Raw genomic sequence first — 18,631 nt, 5'->3', positions numbered from 1 at the left:
TAGGCAAAAGTTTAGTAGCTAAGAGCATAAGGGTGACTTACCCAAGCTTATCACAAAGCTGGGACTTCTTACAGTGTAGTACCTTTTTCAGTCCAGTATCTGTAGTCTCATTTTCATTATAATTTGCCTTTTAAAATTTTTTTCATAGTATTAATAACCTAGTAAATTAGACCACAAAATGCTTATAATTTAGAAACTCTTCAGCATCTTGTGTTTAACCCTAGACTCCAGATCCTGTCATTACCATTAAGGAGACAGCTTAGAGGGTTTTTTCACATCAAGAATTGTCTGCTAGGACATCAGCTATTTTTGAGAAAGCTGGTTCTTTTCCTTTTTAAATTTAGATCTCATTTTGTCTCAGAGACAAAATGTCCCACAGTGGGCAAATAACTTATAAATTTCTTTTTCCTTTCTTTTCCCCCTATAGTTAGTATGTTTTAATACACTGCATCTTTATTATACTTTTAGATGTGCAAAGGTTTCATCATTGGACATACTGAATCCTGTGTGTTCTTTGACATGAGCGCTTCAGCCTTTGGTGACTTCTTTCTTTATAGTAGCAACATGTCTTAGGTCTGTTGTGTACCCCTGCTCACCCATACCTGGAATAGATATTCTTCCAGTTATAGAGAGTTTTATTTTAGAAAGCATGTCTGGACTAGTGGGTTGACACTGCTTCTAGACTTTTTCTATTGGTAAAATATATGCTTATGAGGGGCAAAAGCATGTTGGGCAGTACCCAGAGTAAGTCACACTGTAAAGTGAGGAAATGGTCCTTTGGATGTTTCCAGTAGTCTGCCCAAAACTTCTCATTCCAACTGCAAGGAGATAAGGTTCAACTGTGAACTCAAAGAATCTACATAAGACTACCATCACTTCTGGCACCAACTACAACTTCCAGGGGCAGGGGGCATCCCAAATCACCCTCAGTTCAATAATTTGCTAAAAGGACTCAGAGAAAGGTATTACACCCATGGATTGTCTATTATAGTTGAAGGATACAAATTAGAACCAGCTAAAGAAAGAGATTAATGGGTAGAATCTTATAGGGGTTCAAATGAGAGGCTCCAGGTCCTCTTTTCCTCATGCAGAGGGGAGCTTTTGGGACCATGTCAACTGGCTCTAACACAGAAACATCTTGCAGAAGAGCCAAGTTAAAATTAACCAAAGAGATGCTCAGGGCAGAATTTAGGAAAAGAACCAAGTATTTCCATTGTCCTATCCCCAGGGCAAGAAAGGCATCAATGTTACCTCCTTCAAATGTGACAGTACAGAGTATTACCAACCAGGGTAGCTCACAAGAGCCTTGGTGTCAGAAAGTTTTTATTGAGGTTTCATTATATAGACATGATTTGATTCATTGCTCCCACTGCTGAATGGTTTCTATATCAACTGATACTGTGTGACTCAGTCCCCACCCTGAATTATTCAGTAGGTCTTTCTAGTATGCCAACTCTACCATGAGTCATCTCATTAGCATCAACTATTACGTGTGGTCACGTGCCCACCATGAGTGACAAAGACATTCCTACCAGGAAATTCCAAGGATTTAGAGGATCACTTTAGAAGCAGGGACAAAGGTCAGGTCTTACTTAGGATGAGGCCAGATTTCTTACTGCATAGCCAGTTAACATTTTTTAAAACATGTTACTTCCTCACACTAGATAAAATATTGTTTTTTTAAATTTTTTCTTTCCATTCTAGAAATCACAGAAGACATCCCCATGAAGAATTTGAATATGAAGACTGTGTATGTTTCTGTGTTGCCAACAACTGCAGACTTCTAATGTTGAATTATCAGGAATTATCAGTGTAGTTCAATAAGCCTTTCCCTGATTTACACCCATCGCCTACACCTGTGTACACATGGACCTGTTGAAGATACTTCCTTCAGGTGCATGTCTGATGGGCCACTTTGGGCCTAAAATTCAAATAGGATTAGTTAATTAACTTGAGACCTCACATAATATTCACACTTAACCTTAAACACCTATGCAGTCACATTGGGGAAAGGTTATGATATTACCTCAGCACCACAAAGTTTATAGTTTATTTCTCTACTTGAGTTCTTCAGTTATAGAAAGTAGAAGTGATTTAAATGGCACAGTATGTATACTTAAATGTACATCATTTTGGCCTTTTAAAACTAATTTGAGACCGCTTAAAGAAATGAACATGTTATATATTTCTGCTACCTGGATTTTCCTGGGTAATTTGTTGACATATTTTAAGTTTCAGTAAATCAAAACCTCTCTTGATATGTTTGTTAGAAGTGATTCATTCTCCTATGATTTAATGAAACTGGACTTGTAATCTTTTAAACATATAAAAACCTAATTGTGATTTCTGTATTAAGACAGTGAATTATAAACCTAATATCACCTCTTCCCAAAACCTTGGTTGACAGTTTGAGTCCTTAAAGAAGCAGATACCAAGACAAAATTAGATGCACAAACGTGTATTAGAGGGAAACATAAATAAAGGATGACAGGAAACGAGAACAAGCATGTGTATAGAGACCTTCGTACTACAGCATAGGTCTGATTCTTGTAAAAAGAGAAAAGGGAGGACGAGTACAAAAAAGCAGTCCAGCTCTGAGACAGTGTAGTCAGGCCAGTGGAGAGTCTCCAGGTAAGTACTCCTGCCATCAGAGTTTGGAGTTGGTGGAAATGGCCTGCCTTTGTGCCCCATGCCTTGCTGAGTTAGTATCTAGGAGTAGCCTACAGGGATCATTGCCTTGGCACAAATGCCTTGATGGATCTCAAAGTACAGCAGCCAGAAGCTGCCAGCCAGCTCACTTCCACATCAGATTCTTTTGAAGGACAGCCTGAATGACACATCCTGATGACTGCTACAACTAATGCATGCAAACACGCCCACAAAGTTGGAGAAATCAAAGGAAACAACTGCCAGAATTTGGGGAACTGGAAAGCAGGTAGACGGGCATTTACTAACTTGTAGACCCAACAAAACCCAGTTTTAAATAGGCCACAGAGGGACTAAGAAATGTATTTACAGCTCAGAATCCTCACTACCAATTTCCTCTAGGACTAAGGGTAAAGGCAAGGCATGAAAATAGGGAAGAGTGGCTAGACAACTCTCTCACCCCCACAGTTGGCTTGAGAGGGTAATAGAGTATATTAGTCAGCTCTTCATCACTTTGACCAAAATACCTGACATAACCTAAAGGAGGAAAAGTTTATTATGGCTCATTTTCAAAGGTTTCAGTGTGGCAGAAACATGACAGAAGGGTGTTCCAGAGTGGAGGAAAGCTACTCCGCTCATAGCAGCTGGAAAGGAGAAAGAGGAAGGGCCAGAGATAAGAAGCACCCTTCCAGACACGCCCCCAGTGACCTAATTCCTCCAACAGTGCCCCCATGTAATCCATTCACCTATCAATGGATTAGTCCACTGACAGATCAGAAGAGCCCTCATGGTTCAGTCTCTTCCCAAAAGCCCCCTCTGAACATTGCTGCACTGGTGTCTAAGTTTGCAATACTTGAGACCTTAGGAGACATTCCAGAGCCAGACTCCAACAGAAAGTGAACCTGGATGGTGGAAATTAGTGAGTTGAAAACAAGGGCATTTACAAGTTTGGAAGATTCCCCAAACCAGTCCTAGGTTAGATAATTCCCTAGAAGGATTCAGACCTTACTGAAAGCAGTTATATTCGTGGTTATAACAATTACCTGACAAATAACTGAAGGGGGAGAATTTATTTTGGCTCACTGTTTTAGAGCTTTGGGGACCGTGTCAGTTGGCTCTAACACAGAAACATCTTGCAGAAGAGCCAAGTTAAAATTAACCAAAGAGATGCTCAGGGCAGAATTTAGGAAAAGAACCAAGTATGTCCTATCCCCAGGGCCAGAATGGCATCAGTGCGTGACTCTACACGGGAATGTCAACCAAATAAGTTCACCCAAGCTTTAGAATCCAGAGTTGTTATGGGCTTTTTTATCAACTACACATGATTGATTATCCTTACTATTAGTCTCAGTCTCTAGGTCAATTGATAACTGCGTCTGCCTTGATAGTTTTCTGATGTGATTATACCCCTGCCCTGTACACTTTGCCCAGGACTATCCATTATGACCTACACCCCGGGCAAAGACATGCCTTCCTAGCATAAGATAAGGCCACTTTGCTTTTTATACACTACTGCAATGGAAACAAGATTTATGTGGCTTTATATATACTGCCCACTAAAAGAAGAAAATTGTAAAAATTCTAACACCAGGGATTAGCTAATGGCTCACTGACCAACCTGTAATTAAGTTCAAAATTGATAGTTACTGTCTTACTTCAGTGTTGTAGATGCTGTGTTAGCTTTCTGTTATTATAACACATACTGGAGTAATCAACTTATAAGGAGAAAAGGCTCATTTTGGCTCACAACTTTGTCAGTTTCCATCCCTTCTTGGTTGGCCCGGTTGCTTTTGGGCCTGTGGCAAAGCAGCACATCATGGCAGGAAATGCATGGTGGAGCAAATCCTTTTCCTTTTTCTGTCACCTCATGCCTGGAAGACAAAAATGGAATAGGTTAGGGGTCCCACAGTCCCCTTTCAAGGGCCCATCCCCAATGACAAGAAGACTGCCCACCAGGCCTCACCTCTTAACATTCCACCACCTCCCAATAGTGCCAAGCTGGGAGCTAAGCCTTTAGCACATGGCTCTTTGGGTGCCATTAAGGTCCAAACTATAGAAGCCCTAATTCTTATTTATTTATGAGACTCCCTCCAAAATTACCAGATTTTATAATGAAAGCCTCTAACATGGAAGAAAGGTCAAATGGAAAGCAATGAGAACTACCGCCTGCCAACTTTTAGATATGAAAGGTAAGAGTTCACATCTATAAAATTTTTTTAAAAAGAACAATACAGAACATGGAAATCTCAGAGGAGAAAACACTCCTGTTGACTTAAAACATAATAGCAGAAATTTAAAAACTAGCAGAATCATTGGAAAGTGATAGTAACAAAATTTTCCAAATGCTGGAATGATTAAAGATGGAAAGTGGGAGAGAAGAGAAATTATTCAGTCCAGGAGGTCCAAGATCCAAATGACAGGAATTCCAGAAAGAACAAAGAAAAGATAGGAACTCGTAAATGTAAATTTCACTAGATGTAAAAGGCAACCGAGTGATATCTTCAAGTGCCTAGAACACTGTGCATAAAAATATATTCCAAGGCTTACAACTGAAATCTTGGAACATAAAGAAGGAAAGAAAAAAACAGGATGTATTTAAAAGAATACTTAGTAACGATTTGGTATTCTTAACAGCAACATAGAAAGAAGAGAACCTTCAAATTCTTAGGGAAAGTTTGTCAGATAAAAGTCTACCTCACCACAATAGCAAATGAGTATAAAGGTAGAATAATGCCTTTCAGACATGGGTTAGGTCTCGTAGGTTATTATCTCCCATGTACTTTCAGAGAGCTATTGCTAATACCATTCTCCAATTAAAGGAAACAGAGTGCTTGGTTGATCCTGAAGCTGGAGTTGGGAAGATGAGCCTGGAGCATCTTATAGTGCAGAAATAAGAATACTCAAAAATCAATATGTGTAGAGAGTGACATCAGTAAGAGGGAAGAATAGAAGCCCCAGACTGATTCTCCCATGGAGATACTGACTTCAATGTAGACGGACCAAATTGCCTTTGAGAATTCTAGAAACTGGTCAAGAGGTTTTCCCTTTCAGGAAGGAAAGGGTAAAGTAGCATGTATGAACAGTGTTCTGGTTTATAGTGAGTCTGCCCAAAGGACTGACTGTGGACAGTGTGGCTTGGCAGCTCTGACAGGAACAGTGTGCTATTTTGGTTGCCTGGGGTATCCGCTCCTATCATGTTGCAGCACCAGAGAGACTGCAGGACCACAGACAGACACCAGGGGGAGCAAGATATGACTTAAAATGGCAAATCTGGAAATGTACACACTCAAGTCTAGAGGGTACGGTAAAGAAATCAAAAGGAGACAGAAGCAAGGTGCAGAGGCAAAAATGGATGCTCATCTTAACTGTCAGCTTTATTTATACCATTAGGTTACATTAGGTCATAATGTAAGGTGTTTTTGCTTATGATATGTGCTCCTGCCAAGCATGCATTGGTTATCTTAAGAGTTCCTGGGGAACACTGCAGAATGTTCCAGCTGTGGGAAACAAGATGTCTATTCTCCAGGAGTTTGCTCACCAGAGAAACACTATCCTATATATTCCCACAATCAGAACTCTTACAGATACAGTTCTAGAAAACGTTTGAGAGGCTCTAAATATCTAGCTGGACTAGCTGTGAAGATATCACCCTATACTAAGTCAATCTGTAAAGACTGGGAGAAGTGGCAGGGTTGGGTTGTTCTTTTTTTTTTTTTTTTTCCGATTCATACCAGCATTTATTAAGTGGGTGGCAGTTTTTTCACAGGCCCAGATCTCGGCAAAAGAGCACAAGGCATACATGAAATAAAAAAACATGGCTCAACCAAGGAGCAAAATAAATCTCCAGAAGCCAACCCTAAAGAAATGGAGATCTGGGGCTGGGGATGTGGCTCAAGCGGTAGCGCGCTTGCCTGGCATGCGTGCGGCCCGGGTTCGACCCTCAGCACCACAAACAAACAAAGATGTTGTGTCCGCCGAAAACTAAAAAATAAATATTAAAAAATTCTCTCTCTCTCTCTCTCTCTCTCTCTCTCTCTCTCTCTCTCTCTCTCTCTCTCTCAAAAAAAAAAAAAAAAAGAAATGGAGATCTGTGTATTATCTGACAAGGAATTCAAAATAACCATGTTAAAAATGCTTAATGAGCTAAAGTACACAAATAAATGAAATTTGCAAACAGTGCATGCATGAACAAAATGTATCAGCAAAGAGAAACTATAAAAAGGAACCAAATGTTTTAGAAATGAAGAATGCAGTAACAGAATTGAAAAGCAACAAGAGTTCAGCAATAGACTTGGTCAAGGAGAAGACACAGAAAACTGAAGTCATGTCATTTGAAATTATTGAACGAGAGGAGTGAAGGAGAGGTAGTAAAGGGGACAGAGCTTAAGTAACTTTAACCTGATACCCAAGACAATATAGAAAACAGACTAGCACCCATGGTATATACCATGACTAAGTGGGATTTATTTCTGGAAAGCAAAAATGTTTCAGCACATGAAAATCAATCCTATGATATACCACACTACCTGAACAGGAAGTGGGGAACCACATAACCATCTCAATAGCTGCAGAAAACATTTCACAAAATCCAGCCTTTCATGATGCAAACAATAAATTGGGAACACAAGGAAAATGACATGATAAAGGCCACATATAAAAAGTCCACAGCTGAAATCAACAGTGAAAACTGAAATTTTTTCCTCTAAAATAGGAACAACAAAAAGCAAACTTTGTTCACTTTTCCCCATTCACAAAAGGAAAATATTGGCCCCTGGGGCATTCTACCACTGAGCTACATCCCCAGCCCTTTTTATTTTAAGACAGGGGAGTCAGCCTCAAACTTAGATCCTCCTGCTTCACAACTTCTATTCAACATAGTTCTAGAAGTTCTAGCCAGTGCAATTATACAAGAAGAAACAAAAGATATCCAGATAGGAAAGGAAGAAATAAACTTATCTTTGTATTTTTATTTTTTAGTGGGAGTAGAACCCAGGGCCTCACACATGGCGAGGCAACTGTTCTGCCACTGAACTGCATCCCCATCCCTTTTTATTTTTATTTTGAGACAGTGTCTCACTGAGTTGCCCAGACTGTCCTTGAACTTGTGATCCTCTTGCCTCAGTCTCCTGAGTACGTGGAATTACAGGTGTACACCAGCATGTCTACTTGCAGCTGTTTTTGATATAATCTTGTACGTAGAAACCCCCAAAGAAACAATGCCCATCCTCAAAAAAACCTGTTAAAACTAATAAATTCAGAAAAATTGAAGGATTCAAAATCAACATTAAAAAAGTATTTGCATTTCTATACAATGAAAAACCCAAAAAATAAATTAAGAACATAAATCTAGGAACTGAGGTTGTAGCTGAGCAGAAGAGCACTCGTCTAGTACATGTGAGGCCCTGGGTTGGATCCTCAGTACCACATAAAAATAAATTGACAAAGATATATTTTTTAAAAAGAATTTTTTAAAAAAGGATATAATTATATTTGCAATAGCATTGAAAAGAATAAAGTACTTAGGAATAACAATCAAGAAAACAGAAGACTTTCTACAGTAAAAACTACAAAGAATTGCTGAAAGTTCGTAAATTAGAAAAATAAATGAAAAGACACCTCATGTTTGTGGATAGAAAGACAGTATTTTTAAAATATCCATACTTTGCCATGTGATTTACAGATTAAATGCAATCCCTATCAAAAATTTTTTACAGAATAAAATAATCCTAAAATTCTTATGGAATTTCAAGGAACTCTGCCTAGTCACAACAGTCATAAAAAAAAAATAATAAAGCTGGAGAACTCACACTTTCTGATTTCAATACACCTTACAAAGCTATGGTAATCATTGTGATACCACATCTATTGAAATATTTCAAAATGAATCTCTCTTTTCACTGAACAATAACTACCTGTTTCCTCTCATTGCAGCCCTTAATAGGTACCATTCTACTTTCTGTTTCCATGAGTTGAATACTATAGATATTTCATATAAGTGGAATCATACAGTATTTGTCTTCTCTTGACTGGCTTATTAGCATAATGTCCTCACGGTTCATCCATGATGTAGCACATGACTGGATTTCCTTCCTTTTTAATAAAGGCTGAATTATACACCATGGTATATACCACATTTTCTTCATCCACTTGATAATGGATATTTGGATGCTTACACCTCTGGGGCTATTGTGAGTAACATTGCAGTGAGCATGGATGTGCAAACACCCCTTCAAGATCTTGCTTTTCATCTTTTGGATATATACCCAAACTGAGCTATCTGGATCATAAGGTGATTCCATTTTTAGTGTTTTGAGGAACAACTATGCTGTTTGTCATAACAGCTGCTGTACTTGCTGTGCTGATTGGTTCAGGGCATATATACATGTGCATATTTGTTTCTTTTTTCCTTCATTTTCAGTATTTTTTTTCCTTTTTTAAAATATTTTTTTAGTTGTAGATGGACACAATACCTTTATTTATTTATTTTTATGTGGTGCTGAGGACTGAACCACACATGGGAGGCGAGCACTCTACTACTGAGCCACAACCCCAGTCCCTTCAGCATTTTAAATGTAGTTAATTTTCCTTGCCTTGTCTTTTGAGGATTTTCATTTTTTTGATTTGTATGTTTGGGGTTTGTTTTGTAGTGTTTTCATTTGTTTCTCTTATTTCTCTTTTTCTCATTTCTTATACTAATAGCCAAATTTTGATTGCTCTGTCTTCCTCTCTCCCATTACTTTGTTTCTCGGGTGTCTTCCTTTCTGGAACCAGCACCTGCTACATCTCTTCTGCATTCTCTGTTCACTTTTTGAAAACGTAAGACTGTACCCAAAAAGGCCCACACATAAGAGCCCAAGAAATTTCCTTCCCAAGAGATACATAAAACCCAATACAGGAGTACAACAAATTGGGGGAAAAACAGGTAACATAAGTAGAATTACAGACAGAAATCACTTAGTTATCTCAATAGATGCAGAAAAGGTCTTTGGCAAAATTTAGTACCCATTCTTTATAAGAACACTGAAGGAACTAAGCATATAAGGAACCTACTTCAACATCATAAAAACTATATATGGAAACCCCAAAACCAACCTCATGGTAAATGGGGGGAAATTGAAAGCATTTCCTTTAATATCTGGGACAAGACAAGAATGTCCACTCTTACCACTCCTATTTAATATAATGCTAAATATTCTAGCCAGAGGGCTGGGGTTGTGGCTCAGCGGTAGAGCACCTGCCTTGCACGTGTGAGACCCTGGGTTTGATCCTCAGCACCATATAAAAATAAATAAACAAAATAAAGACATTGTGCCCAAGTATAATTTTAAAAATATTTTTAAAAATTCTAGCCAGAGTAGTTAGGCAAGAGAAGGGGAAAAGAAGAAGTCAAATTATCACTGTTTTGCAGATGCTATGATCCTTTACCTAGAAGATCCAAAAAGCTCTAACAAAAGGCTGCTAGAACTAATAATCAAATTTTGCAAAGTAGCAGTTTACAAAATCAAATACAGAAATCAATAGCTTTCTTATATACCAATAATGAATCTGAGAAAGAATATATAGAGCTCTTACAACTCAGTGCTAAGAACACCCCAATTTTTTAAATTGTGCTAATTATTTGAACATTTTACCAAAGATACAAGTGGTAATAAGCATGTGAACAGTGATCAGCATCATGAGTCACTGAGGAACGGAAATTAAATAAGGTTACAGTGAGATTACACAGCCACTAAAATGGTTAAAAAGTTCATGTCTGACCATATCATGTTTTGGTAAGAACATGAGAAAAAATGGGCCTCTCTCACAGTGCTGTTGGGAATGTGAAATGGTCCCATTCATTTAAAAAACAGCTTGGCAGTTTCTTCAGCAGGTAAATACAGGCTTCTAGTCAAGACAAGATGGCCTAGACCTTGTTTTCTTGCAGTAATATTATGTTGCCTCAGCATTCATTTTTTTTATACTTGCCAATATTTTTTATTTGTTTTAACTAGTTATATATGACAGGAGAATGCAATTTGACACATTGTACACAAATGGAGCATAACTTCCAACTCCTCTGGCTGTAGGTGGTTCAGCATCCATTTTGAATATAAGTTTAGCTCTTGTAGCAGAAACAGAGCTTAGTTAACTCATAGGGCAGCTTTCAGTCATCCACCTTTGCCCAGTTCTTCACCGTGGTCAATCCAGATACCAGCCTCATATCCCCTCCTGGTGACCCCTTCCTATGGGACAGCTAGATTCCACCTACTTGACTGCCCCCACTGACCCCACTGACTGCCCAGATCTGCCCCAGTGACCACATCTCAATCACAGCATGAGTTCATTCCTGCTTGCCTTAAACCCAGCAATTAGAACTCTCCATGGGAAACCAGCTTGGGTCTCGATCTGGACCCCAGTAAAGGCTTCGGCTCAAAGGCCTCCTTCTCTCCTGCTCCCCACCCACTGGTGGAAGGTGTGTTTTCAGATGGCTGCCTGCTTCCTCTCTCATAGATCTGAATCATTAGACACTTCTGTTGTTCCAGTGTCATGTTGTGCTGCCTCTCTGTGTCTCCTCTGCCTAACACTCAACCCTAACTCTCCTCCTCAAGAGGGACTATCTTGGTGAAATAAATTGGACACAGGCCAGACAAGAGCCACTGTGGTATCTGCCATATATACAAGTTTCTGGCAAAAGGGCCACCTGGTCAAGGTCTGACGCTCAGGCTGCAGCCATCAGCCAAGATAAAGACGTGTCCTGTGAAGGGCGCACCGTCTACATCCATGACCACCTGCCCTCGAGTCACTTCAGAGCGGGACTAGAGCTTATAGCCACTCTCCAGAGAGAGACATCAGGACCAAATTAGAAGGAAAAATGACAATAAGAGCACATCTTACATGAGAAAAGTAAATCAACTGACACCGAATTGACTAAGGTGTTGGAATTATCTGGTAAAAATTCTAAGGCAGCTATTGAAAAATTGCTTCAACAAATAATTCAAATTTTTTTTTCACATTTGTCAAGGTGTTTATTGTAAATATTTTGTTGTTATATAAGGCATACATTTTGGGAAAAAAATCTGTTCAAGGTTCACTACTAGTATGAGTTTTCAGATGTTCAATGAATTTAAAATTTGAATAGTTTTGAAAATATTAACTTTTTAGAATTTCTGGGCACAATGAATTCTCCAAAAATCAGTAGTGCTTAAGAAACATGTAACTTTGCTTAAGAAACATGTAACTTTGCTTATCTTGAGAAAATTAGACAAAAAAATTAAGCAAAGAAATAAAAGTTATGAAAAAGGAGCCAAATTTAAATTATAGAACTAAAAAATACAAATTGATGTCTATTTTACATCAATATTCAATGTAAAACTGGAAATTTATGCCAGTGAAATAAGAAGAAAAGGAAATAAAAAGCATATACATAAGAAAGAAATATAAAAAGAAAGAAAGAAAATTATCCCTATTTCCAGATGATATGACTGCATATTTCTAAGTTCTGAGGAATCTACCAAAATACCTAGAACTGGGCTGGGGTTGTAGTTCAGTGGCTGAGCACTTGCCTCACATGTGTGAAGCACCACCTTAAAAAATATATAAATAAATAAATGAAAGATATTGTGACCATCTACAACTAAAAAAAAACCTAGAACTAATTACCAAGCACAACATGTTCTTTGAATACAAGATCACCACAGAAAAAGTCAATTTCATATCTATATACTAACATAATACACATGGAAGTCAACACTAAATCTGAATGCTATTTGTAATTGCTTCAAAGAAAATACATGACAAGAACCTGGAAATGGAATTCTGTAAGCTCAAAAAGAAAGAGTACCAAGAAGAGTATACTCATGTTAGGCAATTTACACATGCCAACTGCCCAGTTTTCAAACAGGAAGAATGTTCCAGGCTCATCTATAATCCCAGTGGCTCCAGAGGCTGAGGCAGGAGGATTGGGAGTTCAAAACCAGTCTCAGCAAAAGTGGGGCACTTTAAGCAACTCAATGAGACCCTGTCTCTAAATAAAATACAAAAATAGGGCTGGGATGTGGCTCAGTGGTTGAGTGCCCCTGGTACAAAAAAAAAACAAAAAAAAAAAAAAACAGAGTGTTTTTTTTTTGTTTGTTTTTTGGCTTTTGGTGCTGAGGATTAAACCCAGGACCTCCTGTATGCAATGCAAGCATTTCACCAGTGAGCTATGTTTAAATAGGGCTACCAATCTGCCAAGTGACAAGACCTAAGAGAATAAAAAGAATGTGCCATTAAAATTAGCTGCCAAGTCGAGAAATGAAAAACATTAAACATCCTAAGTCCAGGTAGCAGGCATCAGCAGCAATTTCCAGTTGCTGACATGGCATAAAGAAAATTCTGAAGGAAGAAATATCTGGACGGCAAAATGCCAATCTGCTGGTAGAACTCAGGGTTTCTTTCTTTTTTTTTTTTTTACTTTTTAATGTAAAGTTATATGTCTTTTTTTTTATTGGTTGTTCACAACATTACAAAGCTCTTGACATATCATATTTCATACATTAGATTGAAGTGGGTTATGAACCCCCAATTTTACCCCAAATGCAGATTGCAGAATCACGTCGGTTACACATCCACATTTTTACATAATGCCCTATTAGTAATTGTTGTATTCTGCTACCTTTCCTATTCCCTACTATCCCCCCTCCCCTCCCCTCCCATCTTCTCTTTCTACCCCATCTACTGTAATTCATTTTTCTCCTTGTTTATTTTCCCATTCTCCTCACAACCTCTTATATGTAATTTTGTATAGCAATGAGGGTCTCCCTTCTTTTCCATGCAATTTTCAGGGTTTCATTTCAAATGCTCATCTCCAAATCCCAAATGTGGTTGCTGATAACTTCTCCACATTACCAAGGGTATGCATCGAGTAGTTTTTGGAGGACTATGGAAAGCACATAGTAGAAGGTGACAGGAGTGAAGTTGGAAGTAGAGAAATTTTATCATTCTCAAATTTGTAGTGTAGACAAGAGGTGAGGGTGTCAATACATGGCAGAAACAAAAAGATGCAAATTGGGTTAGACAGCCACCTTGGAATCTCAGCTCCTGTGAAAGAAGGAGGGAAAAGAGGAGAAAGAGAACAGGGAGAGGAGGAAGGGAGAGGAGGGACAGATTATCCAACCCAAAACTGACCTACTGTTAGCCCCCAAATGCTCAATTAACTCCCTAAATAAATGCAGTTTCCTGGATAACGTATTGAGAGAATCTATTACCCAAATCTTTCCTCCTTTATTGGGCTGTGAAGTATTGACTTACTTCTCCTGTATTTCAGGAAGTGCCCCACATTCTAATGTATTAGAGTCTGTTCATCTTGCCTACACTATTCATGCATCTGGGCTCACACAAGTGGGGAGTCAGCCTGGTGCCCTGGTTTTGGACTACCAAGTAGTTGTTCCCAAGCTGGCCTGAGAGGAAAAGAGGTGAAATAATGGCAACTCCTTGCCTTCCCCCAGTATAATGTTCCTATATGAACATTTCCACTTTACTATGGAACTTCTGAGCACTGTTTTCCTTACTAGAGTTTTTCTCTGATGACTGTTTTTCTTCAAAACATCATGACTATTTCAGATTTCAAGAATATTTTATGTCCTTCAGTTTTAGGGGCCATCTTAATTAATACTAAACAGCAAGCTATTAATGATCTTCCAAGGGTCATGTATTCTACCAAAGCTTCTGGAGAATTTTTCTGTTTCAAAAATCCCAGAAGTGGACACTAGGTGGCACTCATGAGCTTTCTCCATAAACCCTAGTCTCTGGAAGTGCTCCATGAGCCATCTGTCTTTCGTGGGTCACACAGTGCTGTTGTACAAAAGAATTTGTTGGTACCAGCATTTGGGTTGTCCTTATCACTAGTGTCAGAAATATTGTCACTGTAATCCTACCAGGTGTCCTACAGTTCATTTATGACACTAACTACCTGTAGGTGGAAGTGCATTACTACCTAGGTAAAGTAAGGGCTCAGAGCCACCAGACTGTGCCCCCTCCTGGGTCACCTGGGTACTCACACTCTGTTCTTGGCTAATTGGAGCCTCACAGAACTCCCTCTACAGGTTCAGTCATTTGCTATGGCAGTTCACAGAACTCAGGAGCACTTATGTTTGCTGGTTTATTATAAAGAATACAGATGAACAGCCAGATAAAGAGGAATGCAGGGCAAAGTCTGAAAGGGTCCTGAGTACAGAAGCTTCTGTTCCGGTGAAGTTGAAGTGTGCCCCCGGTCCTGGCAGCTGAACTCCCGTCTTTCAGGGATTTTTATGGAGGCATCAAGATATAGGCATGTCAATCACTACCTCCATTTCCTGCCCCATTCCCCTTCCTGGAGGATGGGAAGTAGGGGTTAAAGTCCCAAGATTTTAATCATGACTTGGACTTTCTGATGACCAGCCCCTATCCTGACGCTGTACAGAAACCTATCAAGGGTGACCTCAGAACAAAAAGATGTTCCTCTACCACCCAGGAAATTCCATGAGATTTAGGAGCTCTGTGTCAGGAACCAGGGTTGAAAACCAAACTCTCATCATATCACAATATCACACCGTTAATACATTGAAGTAAACGAGACAGCCACTCTGCACAAAGCCTGTTCTAAACTTCCACTTCTTAAATAACTTTTATCCTAATCCAATCACCCATCGAATCCCTGTATCCTGTCAATCTAACCCTTGTTAGGTCATCACCACAAGGTCCCATGTCAAGAAGTGCTCAGTTTCTTTGTTCCCTGGCTGTTTTCTCATACACATGCTAGTAGCCTTGGGTTCCCGCGTGGTGGTTGGGCCAAGGAACCTCATCCTTTCATTAATCATTATCCTGATTGGTTTACTGGACCACTGTCACTCTTCCCACCCTCCACAGAGCTGCATTCAGATCTTTGTTTTGTCTCCAATCAATATGAGCTTTATTCATATCATTTCTTATCAACCATGGGGCAAATTTCTGAATTCTTTTTTTTTCCCAGCTCTTATGAGACATTCTAATTTTCTGTTATTTCAGCCTTATGTTTTTTTCCCTTTGGCTTTGGCCCTGATGTTAATGGCTATACATCAGATGGGCTGAAACCTGAGCTTGACAGACCTCAGGATTTTCTCTGATATACTCTTTTATTTCATTTTAGCTATTTCAGACTATAAACAAGAGATTGTACTTTAGAAGTTTCTTGTTATTTTACATTTCACTATGTAACTAATAAGCCATCTCTTCAGGAATTGGTTTGATTGTTTCTAAATTACATTGGTTACTTTTACCTGTATTAACTAGTTGTAACACAGTCCCCCCTTCCCTCCAAAGGAAACCCGGGAGCTACCCAGGAATCAAAGATGTATCAACTGTCACCCTTTCATCCTTTCCCCCAAACTATGCTCTTGTATGTTTCACTAAGCCATGGCCCTTCTAGCAAATTCCACATCTGAGGACAATTGTATCCGATTTTTTTAAGACCACCTTCAATTTCATTATTTCACTGGGAGGACTCAAAGAACTTGACAGAGTGATTTATTCCAGTTTATTACCATTAAAGGCTATAGATAAAAATCAGCAAAGGCAAACAATGACAACAGAGCCCAATTTTCTTCTCCCACTGGGTTGTCAGACAGCACCTCATTCTGCCAGTAAGAGTGTGTGACAACTTGGACAAAATGCTGTGAAACAGAGGTGCTCACCTGTGGGAAGCCATTTCTGACATGTGATTGGGTGACTCCCGTTAAGGGCCTGAGGCGCTTTGGCTGTGTCGAAGCTTTCCTGACCCTTTCCTGATGAGAGAGCCCATCCGTGTGGGGGTGTGCCTGACCACTGACCCCGGGGACCCAATCACTGACCCTGACCTTGGAGTGCAGCCCCCCCTCAACCTTCATTGGATGGAATTCTCCCCTGAATCTCTTGTTCCCCAAATAAAAGGCTACTCCCCGGCGTGTTCGCTCTCTCTCTCTCCTGCTAGCCCTGAGTAATCCTCGCTGCCCTGCTGGGCGGCTAGAGGTGGGAACCAGAGAGGGGAGCCGTCTCGGACCTGGCAATAGAAATAAGGTAACTGGGTCTGTGTGTTTTATTTAGATCTCTTCTAACTAACTTTATGCCTAGAACCTCATTAATGAAACCATTGCGCAGGCCGCATGGTGGAATTGGCGCCCACGAGGGGGGCATTCTAGATTAGTTAGATTGAGTGGGAGCGCGCTATAAAGATAAGGAAAAAATAAAGATAAAGGAAGAGGTGACAAATTGGGTCACAAAAGTACCTGGAGTTATTGAAGGAAAGAGACGTTAAATTAATTAAAATGGGAAATTCAACTTCTACGGATAAGGAAATGTATCTGACTATTTTAGACAGTATAATTAATCAGAAAGGAAAACAGATAAAGAAAACTCAGTTATTACAATTCTTAAAGATTGTAGGTGAATATTTTCCTTGGTTTTGTGAACAAGAATCTCCAAATTTACTTACTTGGGAGAAATTAGGAAGAAAGTTACAGAGTCTGTCTTTCTAATGAACTACCTGGAGGCATAGAAAATATTCAGAAAACTTGGATGGCTCTAGAAGTTTGACTTTTTGAATATATGGGCCAGAGTTCGTGGCCCCCTGAGGACCTTTTAAATGCCTTTTAAAAGGCATTCAAAGAGCTGTTAAGTCTATTCAAATGGAAAATCAGCCTGAGGCTAAGTTAATTCCCTTTCCCTTAAGCCTTAAAAACAAAGGCGCTAGGGACCAAGCCAAAGGTTAAAAATGTGAACTTAAACTCCCAAGATCAGGCTAGCCCGCAAGGGGATGGTACAGAGCAACATCATAGAGGAGAAACACCCGAAATCCTAGAAAGCCCTCCGGAAGAGGTAGACGATCTTCCTGGAGAGGAAAATACGGAAGAGATTCCTAGAGGGGCTCAGAGTTCTTCTCAACCACGTGCTTTAGAAACCCAAATTCAAAATGGCGAAAGTGCAGAGTCCAACTGTGGCTCACAGTCTGAGGAAGAAGAATCAGACGTTGAAATTCAGGACTTACAGAGAAATTTTAATAGGCTGCGTTTAACACTGCCTGCCCAGACTATTCAAATTCGGCCAGTACCTACTAAAAGGACAAAATTTAACAGGTGCGCTGGATTAACAATGACCTTTCTTACCCCAGTCCAGCGAGGTATTAAGAAGGCTCAAGAATTGGGAGAGGATACTAGTGGTTTTCACCTTTTTCCAGGTTTTGAGCAAGTTAATGAGCAAGATCAGAGAGTTAGAGTTCATGCTGTAATCCCATTTAAAACCATTAAGGAACTAAAAAGTGCATGTGAGACGTATGGTCCAAATTCGCCTTTTGTACAGAGCCTGATAGAAAATATTTGCTCACAACCCCTTCCTCCTAGCGATTGGATTTCTTTAGCCAGATCTTGTCCGAGCGGGGGAGATTTCTTACTTTGGAGGACTTACTGGAGTGATTTTTGTACTGAACAGGCAGAAAAGAACAGAAGACAGGGCATAGAAACGCCAGTGGAGATGTTTCTAGGGACTGGAGATTTCGCCGATTTAGAAAGACAGTTAAATTATGATTTTGTAGTATACAATCAAATAACAGATTGTGCAAAACGTGCTTGGAGACAGATCGTCCCCAAGGACCAGTCCAATTTAGTTCTTACCAAAATCAGACAGGGTGCCAGTGAGACTTATTCAGATTTCGTAGCCCGATTGTATCAGGCTGCGAACAGGTCCATCGGGGACCCAGGAGTGAGCGAATTTACTGTTAGACAATTGGCTTTTGAAAACGCGAATAAATTCTGTCAGGATATCCTCAGGCCACATCGTAAAAAAGGAACAGTTTCTGAGTATATCCGCCTGTGTTCTGACATAGACTCCACCCAATTGCAGACAGTCGCTTTAGCCACGGCATTAAAAGAAACTTTGAGGCCACAGGATTTAAGACAAAAGTCCCGCAGGAGATGTTACGTTTGTGGGAAAAGTAATCATTTTGCATGCGAGTGTCGCATGCATGATTTTAAGTTCAGGG

General features: G+C 39.6%; 2 protein-coding genes across 3 annotated transcripts in view; one reads left to right on the top strand and one right to left on the bottom strand.

Moving 5' to 3' along the window:
• Positions 1–5,939, top strand: part of IARS1 (isoleucyl-tRNA synthetase 1) — a 64,061-nt gene extending 58,122 nt beyond the window's left edge. For both annotated transcript variants that reach the window (XM_081263718.1, XM_081263719.1), the window contains one exon: positions 1,705–5,939. In XM_081263718.1, the coding sequence (XP_081119844.1) occupies positions 1,705–1,787 (83 nt within the window). In that variant the 3' untranslated portion in view covers positions 1,788–5,939. The remainder of the gene's footprint in view (positions 1–1,704) is intronic.
• LOC308631972 (zinc finger protein 383-like) overlaps positions 1–18,631 on the bottom strand; it is a 161,246-nt gene that overhangs the window by 73,045 nt on the left and 69,570 nt on the right. The window lies entirely within an intron of this gene.

This window comes from Spermophilus citellus (genome assembly GCF_964194105.1).
Source record: "Spermophilus citellus genome assembly, chromosome: 12".
NCBI lineage: Eukaryota > Metazoa > Chordata > Mammalia > Rodentia > Sciuridae > Spermophilus > Spermophilus citellus.
The sequence above is the reverse complement of the archived record's forward strand: the minus strand, read 5'-3'. Positions and strand labels throughout refer to the sequence as shown.